At 44.3% G+C, this 25,644-nt stretch overlaps 2 protein-coding genes and 2 long non-coding RNA genes across 4 annotated transcripts in view; 1 reads left to right on the forward strand and 3 right to left on the reverse strand.

The window, feature by feature from the left end:
* LOC108498582 overlaps window positions 1-4,318 on the reverse strand; it is a 5,922-nt gene extending 1,604 nt beyond the window's left edge. The window contains exons 1-2 of the long non-coding RNA XR_001875228.1: window positions 4,301-4,318; window positions 2,791-2,826 (exon numbers count right to left, since the gene is read on the reverse strand). This is a non-coding gene — a long non-coding RNA (uncharacterized LOC108498582). The remainder of the gene's footprint in view (window positions 1-2,790; window positions 2,827-4,300) is intronic.
* Window positions 4,319-5,008: 690 nt separating this feature from the next.
* EXOC8 (exocyst complex component 8) lies at window positions 5,009-10,626 on the reverse strand. The gene is made up of 2 exons (XM_017817587.1): window positions 9,100-10,626; window positions 5,009-8,475 (listed from the first exon to the last, which is right to left on the reverse strand). The coding sequence occupies exons 1-2, from the start codon at window positions 10,624-10,626 to the stop codon at window positions 7,867-7,869; spliced, it is 2,136 nt and encodes a 711-aa protein (XP_017673076.1). The 3' UTR covers window positions 5,009-7,866.
* A 192-nt stretch (window positions 10,627-10,818) lies between these two features.
* SPRTN (SprT-like N-terminal domain) lies at window positions 10,819-16,153 on the forward strand. Its single transcript, XM_017817452.1, has 5 exons — window positions 10,819-11,205; window positions 12,309-12,408; window positions 13,180-13,308; window positions 14,100-14,367; window positions 14,664-16,153. Exons 1-5 carry the CDS (start codon window positions 10,904-10,906, stop codon window positions 15,395-15,397), a joined length of 1,533 nt encoding a protein of 510 aa, XP_017672941.1. The 5' UTR covers window positions 10,819-10,903; the 3' UTR covers window positions 15,398-16,153.
* LOC108498590 lies at window positions 14,734-25,131 on the reverse strand. The gene is made up of 4 exons (XR_001875232.1): window positions 25,115-25,131; window positions 20,304-20,450; window positions 16,164-16,244; window positions 14,734-14,837 (listed from the first exon to the last, which is right to left on the reverse strand). It is a non-coding gene; the product is annotated as an uncharacterized LOC108498590 (long non-coding RNA).
* Between the last annotated feature and the right edge of the window lie 513 nt (window positions 25,132-25,644).

Here is a 25,644-nt window from a genome sequence, read left to right on the forward strand (position 1 = left end):
GAATGTGAATTCTGGAGACAGTTAATTTCATTCATCTTCCATTTTATAGCCTGATTTGCATGAGCACATAAACCAGGCTAATGTGTTATTTATAACTCTGAAAATACAATTATAACAGTCAAACATGACTCTCTGTGTGTGCAGAGAGGAAGGTTTCTGCTAGTAAATTATAATAACAGCATAATGAGGGAGTTTGTTCTTTCTCACCATCATGTTGGACAGGAAGGATGTGAGGTTTCTGTTTGAAGAACAGGGTTGGTGTTAGCGATAGCAGGTGGAGCAACGGCCCTGACCTGAACATGGGGCAGAGGGGCAGCTGAGGCCTTTCCCTCCTGTTCTGTGAAACATCATGTATGCACTGCCCCAGGGACTTGTCAGTGAGCTCTAAACATCCCCCCAGCTCCCCATACACTTCTCTCCAAGTGAAGCTGAGCACCATTTTTGAGAGAGAAGCAGGACTGTGATCCTGGGCATGAAGGTGGGTGCAAAAGAGACAAACTAGGTGTTTCCTACTTGGGATTGGTCTTGGGTGAGCATCGTGGTGCTCTGGAAAAAGCTCCAGTCGAGTGTCCTCCACAGCAAGGTACCTGTAATAACCCTTGTGAACCCGGTCCCAATTTCCATTAAAAGCATCAATTCTGCTTGTGAGTTTTCTTTAGGAAAAACAATAGTAATTAAAAAAAAAAAAGCTTAACAGGAAAGCAAACCATTTGATTTTCTTATTAAAGCTATCTTTAGATTGCCTTAACTTATTGTACCTTTTATCTGAATCCCCTGTAGCAACCTGGCCTACCATCCAACAGGAACTAATTAGCAGAGATATACAATAATAAAAGTAGTGAACAGGCATGAGCCATCACCTCAAAGGAGTATTACCTGGTTGAGTGTTACACTGGCTGCAAGGAGGAAATTTGTGCTATTAATTGCTTCCTGATTAAAGGCATTTGCAGTCTGGCCCTTAAATCTTCAAGGCCTAAAAACACATACTGAGTTAAATATGGAATTTGCCCACGGTAGTCAAAAACATTGCCCCAGACAGCAGGATTCAGTGCTGTAATTTTTGGTTGGAAATAAACACTTTCCTATCTAAGCATCCCCAAGTCAAGTACATAGACAGTGCTCCACTCAAAGCTAAAGGGCCACAAAAGGACTTGTGTGGGTTTTAAATCCTTACCATTTTCCTGTGAGGACACAATCTTACTGGCATTAATTTTACAGAGCAGGAGGCAGCAGAGGCAGAAACCCCAGGAAGTCTCAGGCTGAAAGGCTATTTAAATGGTAATAAACTTCAAGGGACAACAAAAAGTTGTGACTGATTACAGGCACACCAGGAGAGGGGCTATCTGGTGTGAAGATGGCGGGTGGTGGTGGCACAGGGGCCTTCTGCTCACTACACACATCACTTGTCACCAAGAAAACAAGATGGGGTTTAATCCCACTGGGAGGGAGAAGACCTATTTCAGGCCAGTGGACAGCAGGAAGAAAATGCTCACTGTGGGAAGTTCTGGGGTTGGGTAGTGAGGGAGGATAGTGTGTGGCGGGAGCCCAGGACGGACTATAAGAGGCAGCACTGGTGCCACATCTCAGAACAGCAGCTAATCTGGCCTCGCTGTGCACCTTTCACTAAGTATTGTTGTTTTCCCAAGGGCATTTCTTCCACCCTAACACGGTGTCACATATTACAGCCAGTCAGATGAAGCAACTTCATTTTAGCATGTCCAACTCTATTGTTGCTGCCTCCTGGAAAGTTGCAGCAGTAGTGACTTATGGAGCCTACTGCTCCCACTGAAGAAGAGGCAGGCTTTGTTTGGGACAACAATTTGTCACACTAGAGTTGAGGTGTCCTAGAAACACACACTTTTTTGCTCATGCACTGCTATTGCTCTAGTGTTGCCCCTCCATCACTGCTTTGCCAGTTGGTTTTGCTAAATTTGAAAGAAATTTACTGATGCTCCATTCATGAAAAGCACTTTAGCCTCTGATTGCCTCTGACTATAGGGACTCTCAAATTCAGGGGGACATACCATGCTCTCCAGTGTGTGCTTAGGTCAGAGGCACAAAGATCTTTTCTTGCAACCCTCCCAGTCCCCCTCCTCCCGAGTGACATTGTCATTGGTGAGAGCAAGCAGGGAGGTTTATAGCCTGAATTATGTTAAGACGTACACAGACGAACCCAACATGCAGTTTGGCCTCCTTCCTCCACAAAGCCAATCTGGCACCTCTGATGTAGAAGTTATATTGTGGAGTGGGAAAACAAACAATCTTGACAATTGTTAGTGAGGCGGAAAAACAGCAGAATGGGAGCTGCTTATCAGAGACCTGCATTTTGAGACAAAAATTCACTGAGTCCTGAGGAAGGAAGGATTCTCTGCAGAGCTTTAAGTACTCTCCTGACAACCCCATCCTGCAGGAGCTGGGGCTGGGAGCTAGGCCCCTTCCTATTGTGAATACTGGGTCTGAAGAACTGAAAATGAACATAATAGGAATCCCCAGACTGCAACAGTGCTATAAAGCTATAATTAAAACAAAACAAAGCAAAACACATTAGTCTGAACGAATCAGACTGGCACAGACTGTAGTCTATGAATTGTGATTTTTAGGAGCAGTAAGAATGACTGAAAACTCAGGGAACTCAAAGACCAGAAGTGTGGAAAAGTTTGAGGCAAAGTTTTCCGTCACTTCATAGGCAGGTTGGGGGGGTGTTTGAATTCAGATCTTAATTTTGCCCAAGTCTGCAGGTGTTTAGATTCACATGCCTCATATCACAAAGAATTTGACTAACTCTCTCACCTTCATGAGCATTTTAATTTTATCCGGACCAGCTTTCTGGAAGGACAGAGAAAGAACTGTGTGTTGGTGCAATTAGCTGATGAGCTGTATGCTTTTTTTTTTTCTTTAATAACTTAACATCATCATTAATCCAAGCATCTCCAAGGATTTCCCAAGCAGCAGTGAAGTTAGCATTACCTGCTCTTCTCCCTGGTTCACCTTCCTAGTGCAATACATTCAATAATCACATGTCAACATATTAGCACATCTGAACAAAATTTCCAACAGCTGCAGGGCCAAATATATTCTGGGTAATCTAAGCCAATGCCTCAGAGCCCAGCTCCTGCCATAACGTGAGGAGATTAATTTCTCAGCTTTCATACTTGCTTTTAGCTCTTGTACTGGTCTATGAGAACAAATTGAATGCAATCCTCTCTGCTTGCCTGTACAGCAGGTGCCTGTTTTTCCTGTGCCGAGGTGATGCTCACCAACACAGAGTTCCTGTGGAACCCGCTGGTCACCATGCCCATCACAGCTCGCTTCCAGTAATTTGGGGAGCAAGTTCTGTCCAACCTCTCGTATTATCTTCTGCTTGTGTGGGAAGTGGGATGCTCAGGCCCTCGAAAGGAATCCAGCTACTGCATGGGGAGGGAGAGAGAATAAATACCACAGGGCCACAGAAGGGTGATCTGAAATTGCCTTAAAACTGCCCTGATCAGTCACACTGGGAAGGGTAATACTGCTTGCAGGTCAGCACAGACCAGGCCTCTTGCTAATACTTTCTCTCTGGTGTGTCAAACAGAGCACATCTGTAGTAGAGAATCCAGTTCAGCTTGTAACCCTGAAGTTGAGAACTGTATTACAGGGCACGTTGAGGCCACTAAAGCTTTATTAGCAAAGTTTCCTAAATAAACAAGAGGTAAAAACTCTGTGTCCAAGGTGGCTCAATCAAATTCTGATCTATTACTCCAGTCATCCATTCCCTTGAAATGATAAAGAGCGTAAACCTATTTTCCCCAGAATTTGCAATGTTTCTCCACTACTTTTCAGAATTTGTAGGGATTGAATTCATATCACAATCCTTCAACGTGTGAGGAAAAAGATATGGCTACAGCCTGTGCTCACAAAGCTGCTTAACAGATAAGCCCCATCCTGGATTTGATTTTCTTCAGAGAAAATACACTGAAGAGTCTGCAGAACTACTAACATTTTTAAGTAAAAGGTAACCCAATTAAATTGTATGAGTTGTGCAGCAGAGGGAATATAACGAGTGTATAAGATTGGTGGTGGGGACCTTCCATGTTACTGTACTGGAATGCAAAGCTGCACTGTGAGCATGAAGTCTCATAGGAATTTCAATCCAATATTGAAGTAAAACAACAAGAGGACATACAGGCTTGACTTTGAGAAGTCATTAAGCTGAACATCTTACAACTGAAGCTGGGACAAGCGACTTTTCATATCTCTGTGGGAGCTTGAGGTCTAGCAGAGTGTTTCTCAGGCAGAAGAAAAGTCACATGTTGGTACATACCTTTAGGAAAAGTAGAAAGGCGAGATACTCTGCAGAATGCCTGCCAATGGTAAAGAAACACAGCAGGAAAAGAAAACATGAAGAATTGAAAATGAACAGTACAAGAATTAGAAAATGCAGAAGTTAAGCACTACCAAGGAAGGAAAAAGAGCTGAGCCTAGCATCTGAACCATTCACTGCAGCATCTTCATCCCCCAGCATGCGACCAAAACATGCCAAGCCACGCTGCAAGGCAGCACAGCTTTAATGCCCGCGCCTGTCCACGGCTTGCTGAGGTTTCAGTGCACAAAGCTCCATCTAGTGAGAAGATGGGTTGTACTGCACATTCAGCATTCAAGTTAAGTATGGATTGACTCCAGCCACAAAATAATGTCTGGAAGGTAACAAACCCTAAAGGGTTACGCTGCCTTGGTGTTGATAATACCTCGCACATCGGAAGTCCCATTAGACTAAAGTACAGCCTGTACTCAATTTGAATCAGATACAATGTCGAGAAAACATTTTCTTCCAACTTCACTCAAGTGACTTCATAAGAATGTAACTGAAGTGACATCACCTGGCTTTCATCACTTGGCTGCCACCTACATCTCCCTCACAAAGGACTGATCTGAAGCTCTTTGACTTCACTGGAAATTTATTAAGTGGACTCCAACTGTGAACTGTCCTCTTTCTGATGATGATGCAATAAAACCAGAAACACACCACTACTGTCATATGGCTAGAAGTTTTAATACATGGTCTTCATTGTTCAGAAAAGTTATTGCATTAAATCCTTACATAAGTTCATCTGAATTAAAAAAAAATAAATCTTTACACATCACAATTTTTTCACAGCAGCTAAAGGAAACCAGATTTTATATGCCATTGTGTAAAGAAAAAAAACCTCAACAACCTAGTTCTTTCTCAAATCAACAAAACTGTTATCATAATTTTTTTCTGTTAACTGAACTAACGAAGCATGTTTCATTTAACTGCACACCATTTCTTCATATTATTGTTTTTCTTTTACTATGACTTCAATAGATTCACAAGTTACAAAATATCAATGCTACCTAGTGCAGTTTATACAAATCCACAGGTGTGTTTGAATTGCGACAGGCACAAGAACAGAATATATGATGACCCAGATGAAATGCCAGATTCCCTGATCCATTAAAACCAACATCAGTGTAAGGCCACTGCTCCATGGATGACAGCAAAGACAAAATCAGTAGGCTCTGTGTGCTATAGATTGATGAAGGGCTCAGTGACAGAGGCATAACAGAGCACGTGGCAGAATTACATTCTACATTTTGTCCTCTGATGAGAGTAAGCACCAGCTTGAAACAGAAGCATGAATAGGGCTCTTTTCCTATTCAATCTTATGCCAATGCTGAGAATCGGGAAGCTATAATTCAGCTTCTTATGTAAAATCCTCAAGCATTGCCATAATCAGTCTTGAGTCCCAGATCTTACCCTTCTCTTACACACACACACACAGACAAAGGCTCATCTGTATTTATTCTGCTTTCTTCTGCTGTAAAGAAAATAATGAAATATACCTGTGTTCTTAAAAAAAAAAAGCCATTCCCTCTCTCTCTCCTCCAAAACACCCATCACCACAGAGAGCTCTCACTTATAATCCACTTGAAAGTATTTCTCAGATTAAGAGCCAGGTTCCTATCTTGGCCCACTTTTAACAGATGACAGGGATTGTATCACTTTGCTATACTTCACTAGGTTATGGTATCAAAAATAGTTCACTAGTGAAATAACCCATGGGGCTCTCTCTTGGACATAACATGTTCACATAAGTTCTAACTCTCACTGTCCCTGTCCTTTAAAACAAAACTAGAGCTGTTTCAGTGGGTTTCAATCAGTTTCAGCTAGGAGCAATGAGTTAAGTTACCCTTCAGAAACATTTTGTGTGACTTCCATGATTTGCTAGCAAAAGGCCCACACACTGAAAAGCAAGTGAGCAGCGGCAGTAGGATGCTTTGCAAAATCTGACAGTTCAAAAGGCATTCAAAGAGCAAGAGAACAAAAACAGCCACTGCAGTGAAAACTGCCTTGAACTAGCACTGTGAAAACAGGTAGAAATGAAGAAGCTCCAGTATAAGCAGTTATGCAGAATGTTTTACTAGTGACATCTGTTGTTTGTTTGGGCAGTCACAAGGCATTCATTAACACAATACAAATTGCAAAAGCTTTAATTCAAAAGTGCTAGAGGAACAGGATACTCAATTATTACAGTAAAGAACACTTATTGAGGGACTAGTACAAGGTTATTTAGCTGTAACATGATTTTCTCACAAATAAGAAAGTTTGTACCAAAGGGGAAGAAGTTTACCCAGCTCAGAAGTTGATGCTGACAGCTTTCTAAAGCCAGCCTTGACACAAGACTTGGCTTATTTTATTTTCACAGACATATACTGCACCAGCCAGCCACCACCATTCAATCCAAACATACAAGCATTTGTATAAACTTCCCCCATTAACATCAGAGTTCCCAACCAAATTCTTGTGATTTCTGCAAAAAAGACAGTTCTCACTGGTTGTTGCTGTATTACAGGAAACAACAGCATTTCCAGGAGACTGTATTTTGGAGTTCACATCATTTACCAAAAGCCTCAACACAGTCTCTTCATCAGGTGCTGCTTCTGTACAGCAAAACTAGCATTCTGTCTCTTCCAAACAAAACAGTACCTTCAGACTCTCTCCCTGCCTTGCAAGTCTCAGGAACATTTACGCCTCTTCACTCTGGTTTCTATCAGCAGATAAAGGCCCATAATGCATTTATGACAGCACCTCAAGAAACAGTGCACACTTCATTCAATGGACATGACCCCAATGAAATCCATGAAAAAACATAGAAGAGGAACACAGAGAGTAAGGGAAGCAGTTTATTCTCACTCCTCTTGAAGGGAACAAATGGTTCTGACAGCAGGTTTGTTTTCAGAGAGCTGCAATTTAAGCTGACAGGCCAGCTCATTAAAAGAAGAAGCCCCTTCACCCTTCACCCCTCTGAAATGAAAATAATCTGAATATTACAAAAATGGAAAAGTCTGCATTGTTACCACACAAATCACACTGTGCAAACTCATGTCATTTATCTGCAGTGCTGAGTCACATCTGGATGGTGGATGTGCCTCACCGAATACCACGCACTGGGAGTGCTCCAGCACTTCCCCTCCTACCAGAACTCTGCCTTAAAGAATTCCTACAGTGACATGATGAGAATTGATCTTTTCCTGTCATATGCTGTACATATATTTAAGACTTTCACAGACAATTAGCCAAAAATTGTGTATTACAGTTATTTCCCAAATCACAAACACTACAAAAGCCCTTCTTACAGGATATGCCAGCCAAGGACATGTGACCTCCACCTTCTCACTTTCCCAGCCCCCTTCCACCAAGTAAAGCATTGCATGCTTGCAGGCATTGATTCTAAATCTTCAGCTTCTGCAATGCAGCAGTTAACAGTTCTGCATTTTTCAGGGACTCAAAAAAAACCCCATTGAGTTCATATATTCAATGTACAACATTTTCAGTAAGTGCTTCCACACCCTGTCCACAGGGCCACTTCACACCACAGAGGTGGTACTTTCCGGATTTACACGCATCAATCTTGAAGCATTTCTCAGATCCTGTAGCTGCTTGGCTGGCTTTCCAACTCCTTCCTCAAATCTTTTTTCCACAACAGGAAGGACAGTTTCATACAGGAAAGAGGCGTTCTGCCTAATGAATGCCTTTTTCTCAGGGTCCTGTTCACACCGTAAACTGTAATCAACATGCTGGACGGCCACCAGGATGATTTCCACGAGACTCTCCAAAAGAACCATATGCAGCTCTGGAAAGTAAAGCTTTAAAGCTTCCTCCAAGAAGGCCATAGTCTGCTTAGTGAAAGCTACTACAGTATAACTAAGGTTGACCCAGCAGTCATCACCTGTGTATTGGTCAAAATTGCCCACCCCACAGCTCCTCATCTCCTCCCTGAGCTTCCCCAGTGCCTCTGGAGTCATTAGGTTCATCTTTCTCCACATCTCCTCAGAGTTGCGGTGCTTGGTGGCCTCAATGATGATATCCTTGTAGCTCTGTAAAGCGCCTTTGATATCCTTCACCAGAAGGGCATGAATGATAAAGGTGAGATCCAGTCCAATCTCGCTAAGCTGCTTGCAGTGCTCTTTAGCTACCTTGGGTATTAATGAAAAGCAAAGGATGTTAGTGTGCTGGCCCCTTTTATGTCTTACCAGTTTATCAAATTTATCATTGTCAGAAAAGTGAGAAGTGTTATTCATACTTTACATGTTTCTAATGCTTTTAGAATCTCCTTATTAATGAGAAAGTAATAACTGAAAGATAAACCCTGGCTGCAAAAATACTCTGCACAATTACATTATAACCCGCTCACACACCCATAACCTAAAAAAGTTAGTCTTGCCAAAAAATATGGAAATGTAGTCCAGGACACCCTTGGAAAACAAATAGAAAGTCTTGATGCACTTATAATTCAAATATAACTCATCTAAACTTTAGGATCTCCTACTGGTTAAAGGCAAATTAAGAATAAACACATTTTGCATTTCCAATAAAGGCAAGGTTTTTCTTGCTGAATATTTTTAATCTTAATGCTTTCCTCTGTTAAATTGAAAAAAACCAAACTAACCTCAAATGAATATTAACCTTTCAACGCAGGAAACATCTCTGGAGACCTGCTTAAGAGTCAATAGCTAAACTCGGGTTAGAAAAGATGATTTAAAGCTTTGCAGCCTTTGTTTTGACTTTCGTGTCCCACCACCCTCTTTGGATCCTCTTACCTTGACGCACTCTGCCGCAGTTGACAAACTCTCTTTGCTATCAAATACTTGCTTACTGAAGGCATCGACAAACATCTTCATGGAAGAGCGGGCCCAGACAACGAAGGCCGAGTAGCAGCCGTTGTTGCCAGCGAAGTCCGTCTCAAACTCTCTGGCCGTCTCTAGAAGGCTGGTGAAGAAGACGTGGCAGAGCTTGTGGATGTAGAGCAGCGTAGCACCCTCGATGCGCAGCTGTCGGATGGCCGTCTGCACCGCGGCTGCCCGGTTCTTCAGGAAGAGCTCACAGGCCTTGGTGGACTGTCCCAGGCGAATGAGCTGGGACACAGCTCGGCGGGTGGCCCGTGGCCCTCCTCGCAGCGACCGGTCTGGAGACAGCTCGAACACCAGCACGTCTGTGAGCTGCCGGACCCGCTCGTCGACCTTGGCCCGCAGCTCCTTCACGGGCTGGCTCACAGGCTTGTCCCCCAGGTACTCATTGAGTTTATCCAAGAGGTCCACTGCCCCCTCGAAGTCCCGCTGCGCAATGCAGACATCCAGGTCCTCAGGCAGCTCCTGGATCCACTCAAGTGAAAGGTCTACAACCTCCTCCTCAGCAGAGGGCTCCTCCTCCTCCTCTTCCTCCTCATCCTCATCGAAGGGGTTGGTGGATTCGGGGGGTGTTGGGGCAGGCCGGGGCAGGGCCTCCTGCTCCAGGCGCCGCTTCTCGCTGAGGGCCCGGTTGCGCTTGGTGTCCTCCAGCACCTCCAGCCACTCCTTCTTGATCTTGGCGTTTTCAGCCTGAAAGATGCGGCTCTCAGGGAACATGAGCAGCTTGAACATGTCCTTCATGGGCGGGTTGTCCTTGACGTTGACCACAGCCAGCCCATCGAGGGGGTACAGGGCGTCGTAGCGGTAGGCACCGCGCCGGTTGGGCAGCGCGGTGGCCACGAGCAGGCAGTCGTTCATGAGGAAGGCATGGACCCGCTGGATCTGCGCCATGTGGTCCGCGTCGTACTCCACCAGGTCCCCGTTGTACACCAGGTACTTGCCAGGGCTCTCAGGCAGGAGGTCGCGGCAGCCCTCCACCTTCTCCAGGAGGGTGGTGAGGGTGCGCTGCCGCCCCTCCTCGCTGGCCGCCGCATCCTTGGCCGACAGCGGCAGGAAGGGGTCGGCGGCGGCGGCGCGGCGGGCGCCCAGCGCGGGGTCGTCGCGGTCGGCCTGGAGGAGCAGGGCCTGGGTGACGGCCTCCATGATGCCCTTCTGCTCGGTGAGGATGTGGCTGAGCTGGTACATCTCGCTCTCCAGGTAGCTGATCTCCCGCGCCGTCTCGATGAACTGCCGGTAGTTCTGGTACACGTTGCGCTTCAGGCTCTGCGCGGTCTCCTCGCTCAGCGCCTGGATGCGCTGCCGGTGCTCCTGCAGGTCCCGGTCGCCGTCCGACTGCTGCGACAGCTGCTTCACGTACTCCCCCGCCGCGAAGCCGCCCGACTCCAGCTGCCGCCGCAGCCGGCTCCCGCCGCCGCCGCCCTCGCCCAGCGACAGCGCCATGATCCCGCCGCTCCCGCCGCACGGCACCCGCCTCGCCGCCGCCGCCGCCGCCGCCGCCACTGCCGGGGAGAGCGCCGCGCCTGCGCCGCGCAGCACGGCCCGGCCCAGCCAGTGGGAGCGGTCGCCGAGGGTGACGCGTGGGGACGCACCGCCCTCGGACGGGGTCGATGGGGGGATCCCGGCGCGTGCGCATTGGGGAAGGACGGGGCAGCTTTCCATGGATCGCTGCTGCGCGTGCGCCGGAACGCCGCCGTTTCCCGGCGCATGACTTATCAGCATGGCGGAAGCTATGCCCGAGATGGAGGATGAGGATTTCTTGTTTGCGCTCAAGCTCCAGAGGGAGTGGGAAGAGGAGGATAAGGCAGCGGCAGCGGAGGAGGCGGCAGCAGCAGCAGCAGCAAAGCGCGCCGATGTCCCGCCGTACCGCGCGTCCCCCCGCCCGATGTCGGTGGTGGACGAGGCGTGGGAGCTGCTGGACCCCAGCCCCGACGTGCACGGCCTGTTCGTGCACTTCAACCAGACGCTCTTCTGGAGGAAGCTGGAGGCTGTCACGGTGTCCTGGAGCCCCCGCATGACCAGGTGCAGCACCGGGGGGCGGGTGGTGGTACGGTGACGCCGCTCTGTGTCTGGAGCTGCCCGCCGTACCTCCGACGGGCCCCGGCAGCTGCCGGTGGGGGATCAGAGCTGTGGGAAGAGGCCGTCACCCCTCGAGCAGCATGGCTGGGAGTCTCGGGGAAGGGAGGAAGAGCTGTCATTTGTCACTGCGTGCTGCTCCTACTTGTGCCGCCGTAGGCGCGCGGTGCTTCTCTTCCCAGATACTTGAATGTCCCGCATCCCTGGTATAGCTGGCACAGCAGGACATGGGTGGGTCGCTGTCATTGTCTGGTTTGCCTTTCGTCTGTCGTCCCTGGCAGCTATCAGTGGCTTTACCCGGGGTGCGGGCAAGCCCGGAGAGATGTTAAACTGGAAGGAATCACTTGACACTTGTGGAAACCTCACGTACTCGTGTTGCTGCTCTGGTTCTCAGTGTTTGCGATAGTTTTACAGCACAGCAGAGAGGCAAATATGAACGAAAAATGGTATATCAGCAAAACTTAGAATAGACTAGGAAGGGGAACATACAAGAACCTGAGACTAAACAAAACCAGAAAGCTTTGAGGTGCGGGGTGCAGTTCTGCAGAAGGTGCACTTGCTGGTGGCTGGAGTTCTGCCCTGTCATATCCTCTGCTGGTTGCGCTATTCTTTAGACACTTGAAAGTCGTTGGATATTGAACTGGTAGAGGACTAACTCAGTAACACAAAAAAGAAAAAAAAAAAGCAAGTGTTTTCTTATGGATTAGCACACAGAAGTGATGGTTTAGTATGAGTCAAAAATTTAGGGAGGGTGAGGAGTGAAATTGAAGCAACCAGCAGTTAAGTCAGTGTTTGCTGCTGTGAATGTCTAGCCTCCATTTAGTGCATTTCACTCCATCACGAGTTCCAAAGGAAACAGTCCTCTGCCTCCTAAACAGGTTTTTCAACTCTAACGTACTTGTCGGGTTTTTTTTCTTTGCTGGTTTTTTCATGTTCTGAGTGACCTAGCGTGTTGGAAGGGGATGGCATTTTAACTTAAATTCTCCATTTATTTCATGTACTACAGAAACAAGTAAATTTTCGTATTTTCTTCCTGCCTCTCTTTTCAGCTCTGCTGGAATCTGTACATATCATGAAAAAAGTGGATTGTGTTCCATTCGTCTGAGTGAGCCACTACTAAAGTTAAGACCAAGGAAGGATCTCGTTGAGGTATTTGAAGATTGGTCATGAATCTGCACATAAAATTTATTGTGCCTCCCCCCCGCCTTGCTCCATATGAACATTTTACATTTCTTAGTGAGATTCTTACAGACAGTAACTTATAGATCATAAAATAGTGGTGGCTTTACTGTTATGTTTGTGTGGCTTGTGTTGCAATATCATGGTAGTCTTTAGTTTTATGTTTTTAAATGGACAACTTCAAGTAGGAGTCTAAAGTCACTTGTTTATTTTACTGACTTTATAAAGAGAAAAAAAGACCCCAAGTTTTTAACTCCTAAATTATCCTTTAGTGTTCAAAACAAACATGGACTGTAGTTTTGAAAGGGCCAACAGCAGAAAATATGGATATAGAATATGACTTTGTGTTGCTTGTTGTGCCTCTGTCAGAACTGCTTCTTTGAGCTGACTGAACATTCAGATTTGCCTAATGAACAGAAATGCTGTAGAGTTTCAGCTTTCTCACAAGTGACTCTTTTTTTGGATTGTAGAGGGAATAATTTGTGACTTAAGTTTGAGGATTATTTCTTCTTTTTGGAATGTCACTTATTGTAGAAATTTTCTCCAGTATGTTTTGATAGTATGGGAATTTGGTTTTATAGGTCAAAGTATTATGTTTTTGTGACCCACACTGAACATGTGAACGCTCAAAGATAAGATCGGTGTCGCAATCGATGTAGAGGACTAAAATACTTGCAGCTTAATTTTGAAACTATACATAATGGCTTGTCCATAAATATCTAATGATTTGCATAATTTCAGACACTGTTGCATGAAATGATCCATGCCTTGCTCTTTGTTACTCATAACTACAAAGATCGTGAATCTCATGGACCAGAGTTCTGCAAACACATGCGTCGCATTAATCACTTGACTGGAGCCCATGTCACAGTAAGCATAATCCTCTTAACCTGATTTAATAGAGCCTTCTTCCTGATTTGGTGTTTTAATTGCCCAGTGTGGTATGAGTAATATGCTTGTTCTTGCCAGACACTCAACAGTTGGTACCAGTACAAATTTGCTTCCAAGTGTGTGCCAGTTCCATAGTTATTTTGTTGGGGACAGTGGTGGGAACAGGTTGAGGAAGATGTGGTGAGTTGTTAGTTGCATAATTTTCGAGTATACTCTCTGTAAGTATTTTACTTTAAGCTTTTGTGGTAAACTCGAAACAGCTTAATGATAGCAGGGATAGAATAGCTCCATGTTCGGAGTAGTACTTGTGGAAGAAGAGTCTATTTTAGTTATAGTTACTTTATATCAGTAGAAGCTAATGATACTTATGTCGGTGATACTTTAAAGTAATGTGTCTGATAAGATCAATTAAGGTGGTAGCTGAAGGGAGAATACTGGTATGGTTTGCAATGCATTCTAAACAGTTCGTCGCTCAGGGTGAAACTGTAGATAGATTTCCAAAGTGATTTTATTGCAGTTCAAACAAGATAGCCAGGACATATTCCTACACATCTTGTCCTTTTTTTTTTAAGCTTTGTTTTAATGGTAGCTAAATGTTGATCAAATTTTACCTGGCTCCAACTCTTTTAACTGGTAATGTAAAAATCACAGCAGTAGTGGAAAAAATGGACCGGTAATGGATTTTTTAAAAAATATTGTAAGCTACTGATATAAAATTAGAAACTTTCTGAATGACCGTTTTATTGTTTTGGTTTGGTTTTTTTACTTAGATTTATCATAACTTTTATGATGAGGTTGATGTGTACCGCCAGCACTGGTGGCGATGCAATGGCCCCTGCCAAAACAGAGGACCTTATTTTGGGTATGTGAAGCGCTCCATGAACAGAGCACCCTCTGCACACGACCTCTGGTGGGATGACCATCAAAAGACATGTGGAGGCACATTCACAAAAGTGAAAGAGCCGGAGAATTTCTCCAAGAAATCAAAGCATAAAACTGAGACAGCAAAACTTCCACATTTCAAGTCAAAGAACAAAGGTATTTTGTTATTTCTTTTCCTTTTCCAAACTGATTTTTTCCAAATGTTTTCTTGGAACATTTTTGGACCAACCACTACATAAGCTTTGTTTAGATGTTACTGTTATCTAGCAAAGAATAGGACCTGGGGTTTTTGTGCATTTCTAGGCTCCTTCTCAACTGAATTGTCTGTAAAAAGTTTTGTTTGATGCACTCTTTTCAGGTAGCAGAGGTTTTGTATGAAGCATGTCAAATATTAAGCCCATGATTTTTAAACGGAAAAGTTACTAATTTTTTTTTTTAATCTTATTTTGCAGGCAAGACACAAATGCATGGTACTCAAGATCTGATGCCTTTTAGTGGAATGGGTTACCGGCTTGGAGGAGGAGACAGTGTACTTTCAGAAAAAGACACAAATGCCAGCAGCAGCATTGGAAACAGTGAATCACATGGTTCACAGCATCATTCAGCAGTAAGGACAAGACCAATCCCTAAAAATGAGATAAAATTTGGAAAATTACCCCATAGTGGCATCTTTCCACTTCATACCGATGATGGCAGTGAGAAGATCAACTTAACTTTAAAGCATGAGTTTCCTAAACTCTCTGTTGCTAACACAGAAGATTACGAGAATGATAGTGGATTGCCTGCTAGAATGGCTCATGTTAGGGAATTAAAATCAAACCAAGGCTCTGCAAATAACAAGAGGGCTCTGCCGTCTCCCAACCGGCCACCCAAACAAATTTGTCTGGAGCAGACAACAACAGCTCAGGTTGCATCTGAGAAAAAAAGCTTAGAATGTATTAATACACCACAGCGATGGCCAAAAATGGAAGACAAAACTGCCTTTGAAAAGTATTTCATTAAAAAAGGGGGTACTGGTGTCACTTCAAGTATAAATACAACTATGAAAACCAAAGCTGAATTTACACAGTCCTCTGCAAGTTCTAGCAATCCTGTGAGGCAGGATAAAAATGTCAGTTGTCCTGTCTGTGAAACTGAGGTTTTGGAATCTAAAATAAACGAACACCTTGATTCTTGTCTTGCATGAAACAGCAGAAAGCTGTCTCAAAAAGGTAAATCAGGGCTGAAAACATTGCTTGAAAGTTACTTTGCTCAGAGTTTGCTTAGCTGTGGTTACACTCCTGTGTGCCTGTTCTGAAATGGAATTTAAACTGTTACTGACCCCCATATCCTGACACTAGTAAGTAAAAGCTGCTAGCAATATTGGTAAAGACTGTTCCTGGACATGCCATAAAACCCTTCATGATTTTTTCAGTTAAATTTCCAGTCCTTTACAGGTCAAATTAGGATTAAAATGTTACATTAGTTGACAGTCTTTATTTTACTCCTTTTGGAAGCCAGTCAGCTTGGTGGTTAGTACCTAAGAGACCAGTCAGTTGAGTACTAAAGTCATTGTGCCATGAAAAGTCAGGAATGTTTTCTAGATAAGTTTTCTGAAACATTAATAGTTCTCTTGTTGCACTAAAGTATTTAACGGGTTAAACATTAAATAGCTTGATACCTCACCTGTAAAACTGTAAATATGTTTGCTTAAACATAAAATTGTTTTAGCATAGTTTTTAGGCAAAATTGTTTTATATCTTGCTGCTGTCATTTTCAATGGCTGTATCAGCCTGGTTTGTGGATTTTGCCTCATTACTTGCTGCTTTCTTAACTCTTTTTAAACATTTTGTATTTTTTAAAATAATGCCACTACAGAAGTTTAATGTAAATAGTTTTGTTCTTGCCTACTCTAAATAAATTGTTACTGAATTTTAAATTTCCATTAAGCCTGGCCATTTTGTGCTACTTACCAGTGGGTTCTTCTGTATATCTGGTAACAGTCTGGTTTAATAGAGCCTTTCTGATTTAATGCTTTTCCTTCTTAAATTTCCCTGTAAAAACAGGTGCTGGTGAATACAGATTGCATCAAATTCTGCTTTTCCAACCTATTTTTAAAACAGTTTCACTTTTGTTGCACTTCTGTGAAAAATTTTACAAATACTGATTCTAAATCTTGATTTGCCATGTTAATTTTCCATACTTCCATCCTAAAACGGCAGCATCTATCAGTGTTTCCAGTGAGATTTGACATTTGTAGGGATGGGACTACCCAGAAGTATTTCTACTGTCATATGTTTTTAAGATGAGCACAAGATTTGCACCACAAAGGGTCTCTCACATCATTAAGCACTTTTGAGAGATATTTCCCTTATGATTGTTCACATCAGTTTCCTCATTTGTCTTTCCTACTGTGACAGATAAGAGTAAAGGAGAAGGAAGGATTGTGGGTATTGTTAAATGTGGTTTGTTTTTTTTCCCTAATGTCTTCTTTTACTTCTAAATTGTTCATTTGAACAACAAATAGAAAACAAATGTGGGATTTGACCTGGGGAATTTAGTGAATAGTATAGCCTGTTAAGGTAGGGAGAGGGGAACTCAAGCTATAGGCAAGTTCTGTATCTAATATACAAATGTCCTAAAATAGATCTGTTGTCCAAACAATTGAGCAGTTCTGGACCAGCTGTGGAAAAACAGCACCTCTGCTCACATGTTTTTACAAGGAAGTTATTCTAATGCCAAGATTCCTTTTATCTGGAAAGAAAGGCTCTGCAGTTGCCATTGCAGGCTAATAGTAATGTGTCATGGCTCCCTTCTTTTGGGGTATGTTACTACAAATGCTGTTTCTGTAAAATGTTCTTGAGTACAGTGTCCTACCCACAGTGATAACGACTACCAGTACGGTTTTAAAATATGTTGCTCAGTTTGGGTCAAAGGTGAGAAATTTCATCTTCTCTATCAGTTGACTTTGTCCTGAGTGAATTTAGATACTGCCTAGAACAACGCAAGCTGGTAATGAGTCTTGGACAAACATGCTTCACCAAAGTGCAGCATTAAGTTTCCTGACTGGAAATTTGAGAAACAAGTTAATAGACTTGATTTCTGGGACAAAGCAGGTATGAAAGAAGGTCAAGTGTGTGCGTGCTGTTTGTCAACAAATGGTTCTGCAAACTAAAGGCAAAAGCCTTCTCATTTTGTGGTGATCTACTGGAATTGCTCTGAATGATTCAGAGAAGAGTTCTAGAGGTTAAACTACCTAAGTGAGGGTTACTTAGCTCTTTCATTATTATAAGAGACTGCTTTCGAGTTGCCCTGAAACTGGTTATCAGGCAAGAAACCTTGAAGGTCAAATATTTTCAAGTGTTTTTATGGAAACATTATCTAGGAAGTTTTCTTAAAACTTGAATTCTGATGAAGCAGGGGGAAGAATTTTTCTCTGGACTACTACAATGCATTACTATCTTGCAAGAAGATACGTAATAGAAATAGTCTGCTTTCTAACATGTTTTAAAAGCAATAATGTGCATTCTTCTATCCTTTAGCATCTCCAGTAGTCCAGTCACTATTTGTTTTCTCATAGGATATCTGGGTCACCTGGGAAGCGTATTCTCACAGCAAGTTCAACCCTAATGCCCATGCATAAGCTGATGAGCGGGCTATTTACGTCTAGGTGGAAGCACGCCAGGCAGGGCAAGTGCTGCTGCCCAGACTCTATAATCAGGAATCAGTTACGTGAGCCCCCCTTCTAGGAATATTTTCCAAGAGAACAACCAGAGAAATACTGTTCATTTGGAACAGGCTGTGCTATCTGCCTCTGGTCCAGTGTTAGTGATGAAGGACACCAGGTAATAATCTAGTACAAAATCAAAGGCTAGAGAGGGCTTAGTCATAACTGGACAAGTAGTGAATAAATCCTGAGGTGCAAGTTTCTCTTGCTGCAGCAGGAGGACATGCCACAGACTAAATGGTTTGTGGGGGTTTTCTTCTTCCTCGTGTGTTCTTCTGGAGCTCCTCAATTCTGTTGTATTTTCCATACACACCGCATGTCTGTACATCCTTCAAGTAAAGCAAGTTACACTGTACTGAAGGGTAACAGCAAGAAAGAATAAATGGTGAGTTTCTGAGGAAAAAGACAGGTGGACATTTCTTCTACGTGGTTTAATTCATGATGATGGTGGGATGATGCAGACTCCTCTGGCTGGAGAGTGTTAAGAAACTGCCACCACAGGAGTTTGCTTCATCACTGCTGGCTCTGGTCATCCTAGAACACCATGTCCATGCTGTTGCATTTTGCCACCTTAAATTGAAAGGCCACTAAAAGGTTGGACTGGCTGACCTGAGGTTACACCTGACCTACATCTCCTTATGAGCATGATTGTTGCTGCCTGATGTGGTGAAGGCAGCAGTGAAACAGCTGCTCTCCAACAGCTGCTTCTTACCAGTTAGCTGGCATTCATCAATTTTACACTCCAGACCGAAATGCCCAAGTTCCTACTTGCATCTGGATTATTACAGCTGTTTTGAAGTCTTGGGCTTAAAGAAACCATTTTTTTCCATGTGAACATAAAGACTCTACATAAAATTACCCTTGAAGTGTATTTTATGGGTAGACAGCCCTGAAAGAGACTTGCATTTCCCTACATGTGCGTGTTTTCAAATACTCGTATCTATGGGAAAAAAATGCCAAGACCCCGGGCTGTGTGGAGCTTTGGGATTCTACAGCAGGCCGTTAGGTGGCACTCCTTGCACATAAAGAATACTTACTTTTCCTCTCTGACCTATGCGGGAAGAGAGCTCAGAGTGCGATATTAGCAGGCTGGTAGTAGTATGGCCAGTCTTCTCGAGCAGGCTGGTATTTCACCTACATCTGCACTCCAGGCTGACCATGGATCAGTAGGAACCCTGACTGAACCACAACAAGTTAAGAGAGGAGGAAGGAGGAGCAGAGAGGGAATATCTGCAACTAGCTGGAAGATGAGAAGTAAATTTACAACTGAGTGTTCTATGAGTGATGCTTCTAGCTTTGCTGCAAGAGGGACTTGGAAGATGGGAGAGTAGCTCCTTTTTCTAATTCAGGACTCATGAGAAACCCCAAAGGCATCCTTTTGTGGGCTACAGTTATGGCACCACTTGTATCCATTGCAGTGACAAAACTAATTTTCTGTTACCCTTTGGCATCAACACAGCTCTGCAAGAGAGGCAGGACAGAGTTTTAGGAAGTCAGAGAGGCTTATAAAACACCAAATTTAACTTTTGTGCCCCGGCTAAGCCAGGGAGCTGGAGGGGTGTGACAGGCTCAGGGAAGGGTAGTGTACTACAGGTGTGAAAGCTTAAAATGGGACTCAGCCATGGCCTTAATTCCTGTGTTTCCTTTTATCTTCTGCCAGGTCAGGCTGCTTTAAGACTAGATTAAATTTCTAAGCAGGTGCAGCAACTTGGCCTGAATAGCTCGCACTGTTTCTGTTCCATCCATCCTCTATCGTTCGCATCATTTCACCTGCTTTTATTCCGCAGTAAGTCTTCGACATTTCCTAAACTGCATAACAAAGAATGTTTGAAGGGGCAAACCCCAACAAGCCAAGTATCTGACTCCACCACTGCTTAATTTAGAAGCAGTGTTTATTTTTCTGTAACTGATGTCAACCTTTGGATCGTAATTTCTGTGTTTGCTGCAAGTACCTTCTCTTCAGAGATCTGTCGCTAGTGGCATAGAAAGTCTGGGGTAAGATCTGGGCTAGAGCTCAGTAAGCCCTGGTACATGGTTTAGTTGAGGATTTTAGTGCTTCTCGTGACTTCATTAAGCAACTTACCAATGGCAGGAACAGCCATAGGGCCTCTCTGCTCTTACTCCACTTCCTCTCTAGTGCTTCACTCCCCTGCCTTTGCCTTCCCACTGGCGCTGGTCTCTTCCCAGAAGCATCCCAGTAATGACCTGCTTTCTTCCCTAGAGGATCTGTTTGGTGGGTGTGCTGCCAGTGCTTTGGATCTGTTTGGTGGGTGTGCTGCCAGTGGTTTGTAAGCAGTTTATGATTCACCAGGAGGGTGTGGGTTGTGTTTGGAGGGATACACAAAGCTAAAAATCTGTGCTAACGACTTGCTCAGAGGGAGCTCACCTGCAGATGTGAGGGCAGCCTCTGCAGCACTTGTCTGCAGCCAGTGCAGGATGGGACACAGCCTGCCCACAGCACTAACAGCAAGGCAAACTCCCTGGTGTGTGACAGGACCACATGGCTTGGCACAGGCTGCTCCAGGTAACATGTCTGTGGAAGGACACAGCACAAATTCCAGGCTGTTCTGGCAGATGGAAACACGTTCTAAGGGAAGAGTCATCCTGAGGATAAATCAACACCCCAGAGACTTCAGAAAGGATAGCACCTGTACCAGGTGGAGTATGGACAGCTGTTAGTAATGGACTTCAGTCTTAAATCTGCTGTCTTCCTCAGGATGTGCTGCTAAGGAAACTTTGGGTTATTTGATTTGCATTTAGCAATACCTACATGGGAAATCTAATTTAAACATGAGAAAACACGTTATTGCAGTGAGGATTGCTGAACACAGGAACAGGTTACCCACAGAGGTTGTGGAGTCTCCATCCTTTGAAGATACTCAAACCCCAACTGGACATGGTTCTGGGCAGCCAGATCTGAGTGACCCTGGTCAAGGGCCAGGGAGCTGGACCAGACCACGTCCAGGAGCCTCTTCCCACCTACATAGCCCTGGGTTTCTGCCTAAAAACCCTAGGAGCACTTTAGGACAAAGTGAAATCACAGCTGAAGGAAATTAGGATCCACCTGCTTGCCCTTGCGCTGGCACAGCCCAGGAGTGCTCACACCATCTCTAACCCTTTGTTCCAGCCACGCATTTCTTCCTCTCCCTATAAGGTTTGGCATGGGCAGCTCTCATCACTGCCACCACCCAGACCATGGGGATGAGGGATAAATTCCCCATCCCATGCATCAGAGACTGGGGGACTTCAGGCAGGAGCCAAGCACATGCCCCAACACAAGGACAGGTACAAGGAACCTCTGCCCTGCCAAGACTAATTGCTAAATCCTTGCCAAGTCACACAAGGGAGGGAGGATTATCAGCCCTGCAGACAGCATGAATTAAAACTCAGACTTAATTAACTTGAATGTACCTAGAAGAGATTAGAATGCAGGAAAATCATCCTATGAGAGGAAATAGCTACCAGACAACATTTCCCACACAATTTGGCAGTTAAGACAACACCCAACTGCTAACATCTGGGCTAACACTCGGGTCATGAAATGCAGTTATGCTGAAGCAGACACATGTCCCAAGTGGTAGGCAATACTGTGACCCTAGAGCTGTTTGCGAGGCATTATGGACACAAGCATCCACCAAAGGAATGGAGACCTCAGTTTGGAGGAAAGTACTGAAAATTTGTTGCCTTAATGCTGCCTTCCTCTTAATCCCTGTACAGGACCTAGAAATGTTATCTTCCCTGAGACTTCTGCAGTGGCATGTTCCCACCCCAAACCAATGCTTTGCATCCTCAGCTGTGCAGGCACTGAACCGTGCAGAGGGTCACAGTCAGTCCGTGCATGCCGTGCAGCAGGTAATGAGGGAAATACTGCCTTAACTTCTTCAGGAACAGGAGAGGGATTGGAGGTCTCTGTTGTTGGGCAGCCATTCTCACTCAGCTATGAGTTGTTATAGGATGGTTTGATCCCAGGCCTGAGTGTATTTTTACATGTGGCTGTTGATTTGTGTTGAAGTGACACCCTTTTCTGGAGATTGACAAGTCCTGTCTGTGAATCCTGCACCAGTTTTCAGTCTCTTTCTCTCTACCTTTTTTCAACAGAAAGACTATCCAAGCCTGGTGCGAAGCTGCTCCTGGGTGGTTGTTGCATGGTTAAGATATGCTAAACTGAGTGCCAGGTGAAGGGTATGTCCCATGAACTGCTACAGTTCAGCTGTGTCCTGTATAACCCTGCTACCTCTGCCAAAAGAGGAGGAGCACCGTCAGCAATTCAAGGTTAGTTGGCCTCCCAGGGATGGTCAGCAGCTTGGCACACTGAGCTTTTGTCAGGCAGCACCAACTCGGCCCAAGGCTACGCTGCTGGGCATGACTTGGTAGTCACTCCTTTTGAGGTATTTTGTGCAAATCTCAGCCAAGACCTTGGATAGCCCCTGACCACCTGGAAAGGCAGCCACCAGGCTGTGGCCAGCCGATTTTGCACATAAAAAACCCCCAAACATTTTCCTCAGCCAAGTATGTTATAATTTAATCCAACCCCTACCCAAGGGGCAGAGCAGAAGAGCCTGCAGCTCAACTGACAGCAGGTGGAACAATGCTCGGAGAGCCATGGAAGGATGCAAAAGTACGGGGTTAGCAAGGGGCCAGAAGCCCCCGTACACATGTGGGAACAGAAATGACAAGGGGAGGTCAGAAGAAGAGTGGTTGCTCTCCAGACACTCTTGCATGAGGAAACTTGAGCAAATTTTCAAACCTACTGCAAGCACTGGAGGTGTAAGCACCTGCTTCCCACTTGCCCTGCTCCTCCATCCTTTCATCGGTGGCTGTTTAGTCTTAGATAAAGCTGAATATCTAAACTGGAGCTTACACCATCGTAACAAACAGCAACAAAAAGCCTCCCAACCAAAATACACCACCTTTGATTGCTACAGGTTAAAATAACTTCTATTTGTGCCGCACAATGTCCTCCACCTGCAAAGGGCCACATGTCTCTCTGTCACCTCTGGGACCTGCAGAACGTGTTCCTCTGCTCTGAGGCGTGGCCTGGTCCTGGCCAAGACACCGAGGGGCTGCACTCACTCTCCCTTCCAGCCGGCCCCGCAAGCAGGAGCCCGAAGCATTTCTGCATCCCACTCCCGGCGCCCGGGTCACAGCCCGGCCGCAGGTGGCCCCCTGCAGCCCCTCTCCTCTCCTGGGCTTGTATAAGCCCCGGGTTTACCGTAAAGTACCTGCCCTCCCTGCTCATGTCATTGCATAACATTGCATGGTTGCGAAGTTGCAGGAACTCTCAGCTACACACAGTCGTTTCCTACTGTGCTATTTTAAATAAAGGGGTTAAAAAAAAAATCATCGAAAAAATCAAAGCTAAAATGTTCTCACAGTGCAGGTGGGAAAAAATAATCAAAGTAGTTTAGAAATTGCTACCTACACCCATTGAAGAGTTCTTCTACATATAACAAATATTTAGGACCAAAGAGAGTTAGCTTACAGTTTCTGCTTGTTCATTAAAATATGCCTATGCAGAACACGTGCCCAGCACCACATTACTTACTATTATGTTGTGGCTGGGGAAGCGGAAGTTAAGAGAAAATAAATATGCCTAATGTGACAGCTCAAACCTCGCTCTTTGCTATCGGGAACACCATCAACTGGACTCTAATCTCAGAAAACAGATTGTTATTACCCATGGCCCTTTGGCAAACATTACTGGTGTCCACAATCATATTTTCCCTGAAGAAATATATTCTCCTTGATGTCCAAAGATGTTGCCAAGTGCTCAAAGTAAAACAGTTCTGAAGTATCTTTCAGTTCCAGTAACCCATGGTACAGCACCCACCAACAGCTAAGACTGCACTTTCCAGGTCTAGGGGTGGTTGTGTTTAGTTTGTTGCTGGGGGTTTTTGACACGTTTCCTCTATCTTACTGCATGAAAAAACTTCTCAGGATTGCAACGGCAATTAATCAAGCTCCAAAATCTGTTTTCTTCTGTTCTTTAGGTCTGCCAACCATGTCTTCTGCATAATGCAATATTTATTAATAAATTTATAAAGCTTGCTTACATAAAACAATGTAAGCAAGACACATTTACAACAGAAGTGACAGTGATAGTTTTGATAATTTTTTTGCTTGGCTTTGTGGTTGACCCTTGCTTTCTTTAGGAGGTAAAATACCAGCTCACAACCCAACAGAATATTCGGGTATTAGGCTTTTTATCTGTGAGTAGGAGTCAAATCCCTACATTTTAGTTATTTTGGATTCGTATTTTAGTTAAAAGCAAAAATAAAATTGAACCACATCAGCCCTTGAAACAAACCCAGGAGAGGAACTGGTTCCACCCTGGCAAACCACACTGACACGTACAGGCCCACAAGGAGTACTGGATCCACATGGTGAATATTCACAGATGAAATTTTACTTCTCGTCTCCAACAGCATTTGAAAGAAATACTAGTTTTCAGTGTAGACACTGCCCTGAAGCAGTGTGCCTTGTACAACTTGCCTGTGTGTGACGCTGGCAAGTGTTAACTCATCTGTGTGTTTTACATCCCTCTCCACTCTGATGTGAGATATGCCCTGCAAAATTTTAGCCATGTGAAGAGGCTGGTACTGGGCTTGTAGGCTGAATGAGCCGGTCACCTCTGCCAGCATTTATCACCACATTATATACAATGTAGTTACAGTAAATTCTCCACAAGAACCCATAAAGTATTGTCAACGAAAGCTTAATCCCAAACTGCACATTTAATAAAGAAAAAAGTCCCCAGAATCCAGCAACTTTCTACTGGAATACAGACAAGGAAACCAGCTCCTTGTTCTAGTTATGAACATCTCATCTTTTGCAACACACATCCATGAAGAGGAAGGATAGATGATCCATCAACAACTGTCTTTCCCGAGGCAAACACATTATGTATTCTTTCTCCTCACACTTCATGTCTCTACCAAAGCGGACACCTATAGCATATTTTCACTTTTCATGTCCCATATTCCTCATTGGACCTTGAAACCTGCTTCTGCCAGATGCTATCCACCCCTAACACACAAGGTCAAGCAACTCTGATGCAGCAGACATTCCAGAGCGAACACAGCTCCTGAACAAACAGGCTTAAATGCATTTTCAGTAATTACTTACATTCAAGCTTTACTTTAAAAATAATAAAAAAAACCCAAACAATCTGATGATTGGAGATCCAGAGATTCATACCTCTACTCCCATTCTCCCCAAGCAGATGACATCCAAATCCACGTAAGAGCCACGAATTTCTTCAAAGTCTTTGCTGCTCAGTACTCATAAATTCCCACTAGGTATTTGCAAGTGCACGCAGCTACGTGCATGCCTGCAGGCAAGGTTCACATGCTAGACTCCTGGAGTTTTGAGACTTTGAGTTTGCTATTGTCACTTGGCATTCTCATCTCTTTTTCAAAGCATTTGCCATGCACAGAAATGGTCCTTTTCAGTCTGATTGTATCAATCAGTATGTCAGAGATGTGATCTTTCCAGTTCTGACCTTCTGTCATCTTTGAAGGGCACAGAATTCATTGGAAGCCATGTAAAACTGAGGAGCTCCCATTAAACCTTACAAATCCTGTTTTAAGAGGACTTTGATTTTCCACCTCACATATCTGTCAAAAGTGGTAGAAAAACTAGAGCTGACTCTAAGTCCATCATCACTCTTCAGAAAGCCCACACATGGTCCTGGTTTTGAGGGAGGAAATCATCAGGAAAATGATCAC

The sequence above is a fragment of the Lepidothrix coronata genome, unplaced genomic scaffold, assembly GCF_001604755.1.
Source record: "Lepidothrix coronata isolate B3197 unplaced genomic scaffold, Lepidothrix_coronata-1.0 Scaffold61, whole genome shotgun sequence".
NCBI classification, from domain to species: Eukaryota; Metazoa; Chordata; class Aves; order Passeriformes; family Pipridae; genus Lepidothrix; species Lepidothrix coronata.

Excerpts from the sequence above, each read along its gene's own strand:
- SPRTN (XM_017817452.1), top strand. The coding sequence starts at position 10,904 with ATGGCGGAAGCTATGCCCGAGATGGAGGATGAGGATTTCTTGTTTGCG. Across the intron at positions 13,309-14,099 it reads TGACTGGAGCCCATGTCACA|ATTTATCATAACTTTTATGA; the intron begins GTAAGCATAATC and ends TTTTTTACTTAG. Across the intron at positions 14,368-14,663 it reads TTTCAAGTCAAAGAACAAAG|GCAAGACACAAATGCATGGT; the intron begins GTATTTTGTTAT and ends CTTATTTTGCAG.
- EXOC8 (XM_017817587.1), bottom strand. The coding sequence starts at position 10,626 with ATGGCGCTGTCGCTGGGCGAGGGCGGCGGCGGCGGGAGCCGGCTGCGG. Across the intron at positions 8,476-9,099 it reads CTGCGGCAGAGTGCGTCAAG|GTAGCTAAAGAGCACTGCAA; the intron begins GTAAGAGGATCC and ends TTAATACCCAAG.